This window comes from Cynocephalus volans, chromosome 12 (assembly GCF_027409185.1).
Source record: "Cynocephalus volans isolate mCynVol1 chromosome 12, mCynVol1.pri, whole genome shotgun sequence".
NCBI classification, from domain to species: Eukaryota; Metazoa; Chordata; class Mammalia; order Dermoptera; family Cynocephalidae; genus Cynocephalus; species Cynocephalus volans.
The window spans coordinates 70,773,676-70,783,189 of record NC_084471.1 but is presented as its reverse complement, the minus strand read 5'-3'; the positions used below and the strand labels follow the sequence as shown (position 1 = coordinate 70,783,189).

At 50.3% G+C, this 9,514-nt stretch overlaps 1 protein-coding gene across 1 annotated transcript; it reads right to left on the bottom strand.

The window, feature by feature from the left end:
• Nucleotides 1-1,860: 1,860 nt before the first annotated feature.
• Nucleotides 1,861-8,478, bottom strand: RND1 (Rho family GTPase 1). Its single transcript, XM_063076068.1, has 5 exons — nucleotides 8,276-8,478; nucleotides 7,465-7,552; nucleotides 4,519-4,628; nucleotides 3,477-3,611; nucleotides 1,861-2,735 (listed from the first exon to the last, which is right to left on the bottom strand). The coding sequence occupies exons 1-5, from the start codon at nucleotides 8,393-8,395 to the stop codon at nucleotides 2,490-2,492; spliced, it is 699 nt and encodes a 232-aa protein (XP_062932138.1). The 5' UTR covers nucleotides 8,396-8,478; the 3' UTR covers nucleotides 1,861-2,489.
• Nucleotides 8,479-9,514: the final 1,036 nt, after the last annotated feature.

Genomic DNA, 9,514 nt, shown 5'->3' with positions numbered 1-9,514 from the left:
TAAGGAAATTGTAGCCCGGAAAGATTAATTATGCCTTTTAAGTCCACATAGCTCAAAGAATGGAGCCAAAAATTCAATTCCAGTTTTATGTAACTTCAGAGTCCATGCTTCTTTCCCTATTTTCACGCTGCCATATTTACTGTTTTTATTTATGTATGTATTTATTTGGGGGTGGCTGGCTGTTAAGGGGATCAGAACCCTTGACCTTGGTGTTATCAGCACCATGCTCTACCCAAGTGAGCTAACCAGCCAGCCTTTTCACTGTTTTTAAACATGAATAAATTGCGACCCAGAAAGATGACAAAGTTTGCCCAAATTCATAGTGGCAGAGTTCCCTAGTACTTGTGCACACCTCTCTCATGACACATGAAAAACAATGAGCTTAAAGGATACTGGTTGTCTTACCCCTCTAGTTCTCTCATAAACATGCATCTTTGGAGATGGAAACAGGGGGGCTGTGCTCTAGAGGACCATAGGTAGTCTCCTGTTTAGGTACAACATGGCTAGCAATAAGGGGTCTGTGGAATTATAGTAAATAGGCAGACCTGGTTTGAATCCTGACTCAATTACTTACTAGCAGTATGATCTTGTGCAAATTATATGGCATGTCTGGCTTTTCTCTTTCCTCATTTATAAAATAGGGATAATAATACAACTTGCCTCACAGGATAGGATAGCAGAACAGGTAAGAGTGTATATTCTGGAGTCAGATTGCCTGGATTTGTATGCAGGTTCTACCAGTTTCTAGCTGTGTGACCTTGGGCACATTAACTCTGAACCTCAGTTTCCTTGACTGTAAAATGAAGTAGGTAGTATGTCATAGGGTTATCACAGGAATAAGACATTTAAAAAACTCATAAGTGCCTCTGACCCATAGTAAATATTCAACAAATGTTAGCTATTATCATTTATGAGGTTAAATGTGATATTGTAGGTAAAGCCCTTGACACAGTGTTGACCACATAGTAAGTACTCAATACATATTTGGAAGATGAGCTGTAAGTCACTGAGGAGATGGGAAGTTAAGGCCTCTGAGCCACCATCGACAGTCACTGGACTTGGAAGTCATGAAGGCAGTTGCCACCTCTCTTTAAACTCAGAGGAAACCAGAACCTCAGGAACCTCTCCCCAGTCTTGGCTTAGTCTGACCACTTCCTGCAGAGGGTGGGAATCTTTACTGATGATTTCACCCAACCTTGTCTCTGTCCTCTAGACTCTCTAGGGCAATGGTTCTCAACCTGGATTGATTTTGCCCCAGGGGATATTAAGCAATATCTGGAGACATTTTTAGTTGTGACAACTGGTGTGTGCTACTGTCATCACATCCACCAGATGTGAGGGATGCTGCTAAACAGCCCACCCTGCATAGGACAGCCCCCCCTTCCAACAAAGCATTATCTGGTCCAAAATGTCTGTTCCAAGGCTGAGAAACCCTGCTCTAGGACTAAGGAGCTCTTCCTTGGCTTAAAAGAACTTGGGTGGGGTTGGGACAGGGGATTAGGGGAGACGGAGAAGTTTCTTGCTGGAAATGCTAGGGAACCATGGAGGTAGCCACTTCACAACCCACAGAAAGGGCCCCAGGACAGCTTCTCTGTCATTATCAGCAAACAAAGGAGACAGAAAAAAAAGAGAGCCAACTTCTTTATATGTGTTATATTTTTCATTAATAAATAGGTTTTCTTCTTTAAACACAGAACATATAACAGATTGAAACACTCCCCCCTCCCCCCGATTCCAAAGACAAGGGTCTATAAGACAAATGCCAGCTGTACTGCCCTAAAGGTGGAAAAAGTCTGGTGGCCCCCACCCAGCCCCACCCCTGCAGCACCACCACCCCCACACTCCACAAGAGAAGGGGGTCTGGGGCTTCTCCCTTGGGCCGTGGGGACTTAGATGAGAAGCATGTGAATGTATGATGTCATCTCTCCATGAGGCATGGGCTATGCAAAGATGAGGTTTCCTTCTCATTGGCTCTGACCAGCTCCTGCCCTCTGAGTTCAGTTATGAAGCACCTGGGCTAAGCTCCTGAGGGAGCTGCCTCTTGGCTTCCCCACTTTCCATTCCTCTGCCACCTCCTTGGAGGGGAAAGGAAGGGCTCAGGGACCCCTCCCATCCCCTGGCCTGCATGGAAACACGGTGTGGAAGAGGCATGATGCTGAAGGTGAGGCTCCTGTAGGCCCCCAAGCCCATGAGGCCAGCATGCCCCCATCCCCCCACACCTTTTCTTCCTCTGGAGTGGGGGGCACTGGGGCAGCCACCGCCTCCACAACGTAGTGCCTGGCTTGGGGTGTGATGGTTCTCTCAAGTGTCAGGTCCTCATGCCGGGCCTGGCTCCTTCCTCGTCCCATTCCTATCTGCTTCCAAGCCCTCACCGTGGCCATCTGAAAAACTCATGTCCAGTGTCCTAAATTGTCTCATCCTCCCTCTCTCCGTGCCTCTGCACCCCAAGGGAGGAAGTGGGGGATTGTCTCCCCCCTCCAACTCCCACTTCACATAATGGAACAGCTTTTGGCCTTTTCCTTCTTGAAGGTAGAAGAGATGAGTTCGGAGCGACTGGGGAGATGGAGCAGTCGCTTGGAGAGGCTTCGGACAGGGCTCTTTGGGGGTATTGGGCTAGGCTTGTTCAGACACACCATGGATGCCATCCTAAAGATGCTGTGGATACTCTTTTCTGAGGTGAAAGCTGATCCTTCCAGGTAGATTTCTGCACCCAGCTGCTTGGCTATTGCACAGCCCTGCAGGAGGGGGTGAGATCATTAATACAGTGGTCCGAAATGGCTGTGCAACACAGCTTTCTATGTGCTACTCCCCAGGGCTACTACAGATGGGACCCAACTGTTGGTCTCCCACCTCCACCCTCTGCCTATTGTTTGAGTGCACATTAGAATCACCTCGAACTCTTTTAAAACTATATTGATAGTAATCAATAGATACTTACTATCAAGTAATCATACCAAGTAAATCAGAATTTCTGAGAATAGGGCCTAGGCATTAGTATTTTTAAGAGCTCCCCAGATGATTCTAATGTGAAATATTGGCTTAAAAGAAATGATACTTACACTCTCCCGTGCATAAGAAATTATCCAGTGCTCTCGTTAAAAATATAGATTCCCATGTCTTTCTGCTAGAGTGATTCTATAGGTGTGCAGCCAGGACTTTGAAATTCTAACAAGCACCTCTAATGATCCTAATGCAGGTGATCCACAGAAAACAATCTTAGAAATGCTGGCACACACAGGAATGGCTCACCCACTAACCTATAGCAGCATACATCTGGGTAAACACATACCCACTACCTCTCTCCAGGTGACTAATTAGCTAATTATAGATGGACACCCCCCCCCCCCAATACCCAGTCTCTCTTGCCACAGTCGAGAGTCTGAGCAAGGGCCATATTTCAAGCCCTCTGCCTGTAGCCTTCCCCAGCCCTCCCCCAGCACACACACGCATGCACCCACACACACACACTCCCCTACCTGCTCATAGGAAATGGGTGCCTGCTTCTGGTGGGACAGCTCCATCAGAGTGCTCAGGTCTGTCCGCAGGTCTGTCTTGCAGCCAATAAGCAAAACACGGGTGCTGGAACAGTAATCTAGGATTTCCGTCCTCCACTGAGGGGCCAACCAGAAGGAAGGGCAGGAGAAGGAGGCAGGGAGGAGAGTCAGCAGCAGACAGTTACTGGGAGAAGCCCAATTGGCAACATCACACACACCATCCAGCTTTTATCACCAGCCCAGCCCTCCTTCTGAGTCACAACATCTCCACTGCACTAATTACATCATCTTCCTGCCCATGAAGGCTTTGGGGCCACCAGAGTGCTGACCCAGGAGCCCATCCCCTCAGTCAACAGCCCAGTCACCAGAAAGAGCACAAGGGGCAATTCCCTTCCCACTCTCTGTCAAGCATAGAGAACATGCATCTGCCCCCTCACCCCAATCAAAGGGCCTCACAAGTCCAAAATGCCCGGAGGAAGCCAACCGATTTCCTCCCAAGGGAAGAAGATAATCCCAGCATTTTCTGGGAAACTAGGCTAGTTCCACAAGGTTTCCTAAAACCCCTCAGTATAGGTAGATCTTGCCACACAGACACAGGCATTTCCCACAGCAATTAAGCTCAGACCTGCGTGGCTTGCCCAGTCTCCATGGGCCTGAGATCAAGATCTATAGAAGCTGCCTCCAAACAGTCCCATTCCTGACCCTCAAACCATGTCACTGAAAGGTTCTCTGACTCTCAATCTCTTGTTTCCTGAGTCTTCAACATCACCCTCCCTTGTAGGGCCTCTGGCAAAGCAGTATAGGACAGTGGAAAGGGCTGGATGCAGAGGCATAAGGAGACCTGGGTTCTAGTCCCAGAGCTGTAACTAATGCTGTGGATTTAGGCAAATCTCTTCCTTCCCTGGCCTCGGTTTCTTGCTGTCAGGCAAGAGGGGATTAGATGACAAGGACACAAGTAGATATCAGATGACAAGGTCCCCAAGATTCCTTCTGGGTTAGAGTTGTAGAGTTTATCTAGCCTTACCTTCTTGAGTGCACTGTCCACTGTCTCCGGACGGCTGATATCAAAGCATAGTAATACTGCGTCAGAATCGCTGTAGCAGAGTGGACGAACATTGTCATAGTAGGGAGATCCTGGTATAGGGAGAAAGAGCTGATGGTGAGCCATGGCATTTTCCCTCCCCTGCAGGCCTGAGCCCAAAGAGCTCTGAGAATACCCTTAGGATCCATCCATTTCCCAGGGGAATATGCTGCAGCCTGGAAGCTTGGGACCTGACCACCTGCCAGAAGGCAGTGTAAGAATATCATCTCCCTTAGTCTGAAAAGAGGGAAAAATAAAAGGAGATGAAGTATGATTTGACCCTGTCTGGGTCTCCTAAAGTGGGATTAATTTAAGGTCTACTAGGTAGTTCTGAGTCCCAAAAGATGCTCCCAACTGCTGCAGCAAGACTGAACCTTGTTTAAGGCCTCCTTTTTTCTAGAGTCTGCATGCTGCCCCAATCTCTGCTCCCCTTTTCTGCTCCGGGGTCTCCCCAGTGAAGAAACAAATCTGCCTGTTATGTAACAAGCTGCCCTGCTTCTTTGCCATGGGGTCAGAACTCTAGGTGGTTGGCAGAGGAGGGAGAGCAGCAAGGATTCAGTGCCCCACTCCACCCAAATTGGCTTACAGGGAAAAGGGCAAATAGAAAGCTGCAGCCCCTATCCCCCCTAAGATCTCAGGGAGGCAATCTCAAAGACAGCACCGGTAGCTGGGGAGTTAGAGGATAGAGCAAGGGTCCTTCGTTGGGAGGGGAGTAGGCAATGCAGATCCAGGTGGTCAGATATGGGAGAATGCTAGGGGCTGAGCCTGCTCCCCGCCCCCCCCCGCCCCTCCACCCTGGGGAAGGAACAGTAGCGGATTTGGAACCCAGACAATCCGTGCTCAGAATAGCAAGCAGCCCCTCTCCCTACACCGCAATCGCCATGGAAACTGGGGAGAATCCAAGCTGGGAGGGTGTTGGTCATTAAAAAAAAAAAGAGTAGAGGGGTGTTGGGACAGTTGCCCCCTCCTTCAGCAATCCACCCCCATCCCTTTCTGAGGTGGGGTCTTACTACCGCAGCACTGAGGAAAGAGAGCACTGCAGTAATGAGGAAGGGGGAGGGGAGCCATTTTGGCTCCAAGCGATCCCCCTCCCCTAAGATCAGCAAGTGAATAATGGGAGCAGGTCTACCCCAGGTCCCAATGTTGGGAAGCCCCATCCTACACACCACTTTCACTTCTTCCTTCCTTACAGGAACCTAATTTGGAAGAAGGAGTTTGAGGATAACTGATAGCATTCATTCTTTCAGAAATTGTTGGGGATGGGGGGTGTGACACAGGGAATAGAGACCACACTTGCTGATTTTCCATTATCTGGATTGGGATTGAAGGGATGCATTCTGACTGTGGGAGGAGGGGAAGCAGCAGGGGGTTTGGGGCGGTGGTAGTGAAAAGAGATGAGCTGCAGCAAGATTCTGGGAAGATTGGGAGGTGGGAGGGCACAGCAGACAGAAAACTATACATCATGCAGCCAAGCTGCATTCCTGTCTGATCCAGCCAGCGTAGCACAGCACAGGATAAGCAGAACCCTGCCTCCCAACCCCTAGAACTGCAACAGAGCAAAGCAAATCAGGTTGAGGAATTTTTGTTTGGGCGGGAGGAACAAGAGGAAGTCTCGTTTTCTGTCTACCTATCCCCTACCCCTAATCTCCTCAGACCTCGAAATCGGAGCACAGGAACAGCAACTCTTTAGAAGAGTGGGACAGCATATTTATTATATGTAACAGAAACTCCCTAGAGATTTATAGTTCCTCTTTAAACTCAGCCTGAATATGCATTTTGGGGGGAGGAGTAGATTTTATTTTCTTCTATTTCTGGCTTTTACCTCTTAATTATGGCTCTGAGCCAGTATATTTTTTTTAAAAAGGACTGGGGAAAACAGTGGGAAGGGATCAGAATCAAAGCAAAGGATAGCCTAGCACTAAGGGCCTGGGGCTGAGAGGTTGAGAAAACATTGCTTTCTACATTCTAAAAAGACAAGGCACCTTCTACCTCACCCCAGTACAGGGAAACCGGTAAGACCCAACTCCCCACCCCCACCCCACCAGCCACTATCCACAACGTGACAATACCCTATAATAAGCCATCTCCCCCACCCCCCCAAAACATTGATGATGCATCGCTTCATCCCTGAGCCGCAGCGGTGTGACGAGTGAAGCTGAGCTGCGGCAAGGGACAGCAGTGGCCTGCAATGGAATGCAGGAGAGAAAACAGAGTCTGACCAATATTTCCCCCAAAGCAGGCTTGTCTACCTGCCCCAACCACAACTGCCTCTGGCAGCACAGCCTCCTGCCTCTTATTTGGCTTTGCTCTGGTGAAGAAAGGGTGTGTGTGTGTGTGTGTGTGTGTGTGCGCCCAGTGTGTGTGTGTGTGTGTGTGCCCAGTGTGTGTGTGTGTGTCCCCAGTGTGTGTGTGTGTGTGTGTGTCCCGTGTGTGTGTGTGTGTGTGTCCCCAGTCCCCAGTGTGTGTGTGTGTGTCCCCAGTGTGTGTGTGCCGTGTGTGTGTGTGTGTGTGTGTGTGTGTGTGTGTGTGTGTGTGTGTGTGTGTGTGTGTCCCCAGTGGCAGAGACTGGAAATGAAGCAGCCCGTTCTGACTGCCCCCCAGGAGTATTCATGGGTCCCTTCACCTCACCATACCAGCCCTCTGAAGGATGGAACTAGACACAGAAAAGTGAGTGGCTTCTGGGGCTCATCCACTCTGCATCCCTAAACCATCCAATTGAGTTGACCAACTTCCCCCTCCCCAAAACCAAGGAATCTTTAGATCCCCTTCCTTCAGTTTTCTGACAAGCACTGTACTACTCCCCACCAAAGGTGGAAATAATTTCTAAAAGTCAGCAGCCACAGCAAACCAGTGGAGGTGGGAAAAGGGCATTTGGGGCCACAGTCTTACCTGAGGTATCCCAGAGACTAAGCTCTACTCTCTGTTCCTCTGTCTCCAAACAGGCTGTGTAATTCTCAAACACGGTGGGCACATAAGTCTGTGAGAAGAAAGAAAAGATTCACACTCTGGGCACCTACCTTCACAACCCTCTGGTTAGTGTTGGCTACACAAAAAGCCACTCACCCTAGTGAGACACTAAAGTGACATATAAGGAGTGGATACATGGGGCAGGAGGGACCACATGGCACAGGAGGGAAGGAATGTAGAGGCACAGGCACTTTGCCCTATAAGTAAGACATGTAACTGACCCCTCCCTCCCCAACCAGGGAGAAGCCCCCTGTATCTAGACGGTTAGGGACCGACACATAGAGATTCCTCTCATCCCCAGATTTGTCTCTCAATTTCAGAGCCCTAAGTCCATTCTAGCTCTTCATCTTCTCCCCACAAGACCCTTGGACCAGGTGAACAGCAGAAAAGGGCAGCAAAAGCCTGTCTGCGGCCCTACTCATAGACCCTTTGAGGAGGGGTGAGGGGACCAGCAGGTATTACGTCAAGAAGAAACCCCAGGCTCCCAAATGCCTCCAGTTCCCTCTCCTGAGAGCAGACTCCAGGGATGAAGGAAGGTAGGAGGGGATTTGATAGGGGCCTATGGGTGAAGAGGTGAGGAGGAGCTAGCGGGGCGGCAGAAGTGGGACAGGTCTCAAGGGAAGCTGAGGCAGGGCAGTCCTCCAGCCAGAAAGCGGCGGAGGATGGGGTGGGGCTGGGGAGACCGCTCTCCCGGGCAGGTGGGAATCTACCCGCGGGCGGGCAGGCAGCTCACCTCCGGATAGCAGTCCTTCGCCAACACCTGCAACATCGCTGTCTTCCCACACTGCACATCCCCGACCAGAACCAGCTTACATCTGACCACGACCGGCTGGGGGACGCGTCTCTCCTTCATGGTTGCAGCCTCCGCGGCACTTGGACTCGTATTCAGAGAGGCGAGGGTTGCGCCAGGTGCTTCTCAGCACAAGACAGCCGGATTCCCTGCCTCCCTCCAACTGAGGACGACGCCGGCACAGCTGCTTTATATCTCCTGGCTGAGCCAACCACAAGAGGAGGCGGACTCCGCCAAGACCAATCCCTGAGGTGGGATCCCTTCCAGTAGCCAATGGTAGGAGGACCTGAGTCAGCGCCCTCTTCATCCTTCCCTTTCTCTTAAAGCTGCACCGTTGCTTCCCCCTGAAAGGGGATTCCCACGCTGTTTTGCATTTGTATTAGGAAGTGGGGAGGGGACTTGACGCAAAATTAATCTTGAGTGTCCACCAATTGGTGTCAGAAACCATAAATTAGCTGTGGAAGCAGAAAGTGAGGTCAAGCTGGAGTTGTAGGGACTGTCCCAGGAGAAGAGGAGGAACTGCCTGAACTACAGACAGGTGGCACCCCCGGGGGGGGGGGGGGGGCGGGGGATGGGGGGCAGAGATCTCGGACTCTTTTCTTCCATCTAATTTCTATCCAAAACAGTTCCCACTTCTGACTTATCCTCCCAATATCAGCTCCTGCTGCACCACTTTTAAAGCCCAAGTCTTTTCCTCAGAAATCATCTTCACCACTACAGGGGGGTGGGCGGGGGAAATTTCTGGGAAAAAAACACACAGCTCCTGACCCAGAGATGGGCAGAGAGAAAGGAATGAGAGAGTCTGCCAAGTGGAGATGGGAGACAAGAAGAGAACAAAGCAAACAAAGTCGCTGTCTGTTTGGCCAAACAACCTCTCAGCCCATGCCTAGCAGGAGCTGCTTAGGGGTGTTTGTTCTGCTTCCCAGGTTTAGCTTCCTGGATGAATCAGGTACAGGTCTAGTTCCAGGCTGACACCTCCTGACACTGATGCACTAATGTGTGTCACCTGGTTAAAGTCCAGACTGGGAGACTGGGCCAAGGGCTTTGGGATTGGAAGCTGGAGGGCAATCTAAGGTTGAGATGAGCTACATAACTGCCTAACAGCCCTGCCCCTCAGAACCCTTGTATGCCTGGGAGCCTCTCTACTAGACAGAACCATGGGATGTACACAACGTAAATAAA

What these genes read in the sequence shown, in the direction of transcription:
- RND1 (XM_063076068.1), bottom strand. Translation starts at nt 8,395, where the DNA reads ATGAAGGAGAGACGCGTCCCCCAGCCGGTCGTGGTCAGATGTAAGCTG. An exon ending in CGAAGGACTGCTATCCGGAG is followed by an intron (nt 7,553 to 8,275) that starts GTGAGCTGCCTG and finishes TTCTTCTCACAG; the next exon opens with ACTTATGTGCCCACCGTGTT. An exon ending in TAGTCTCTGGGATACCTCAG is followed by an intron (nt 4,629 to 7,464) that starts GTAAGACTGTGG and finishes TCCCTATACCAG; the next exon opens with GATCTCCCTACTATGACAAT.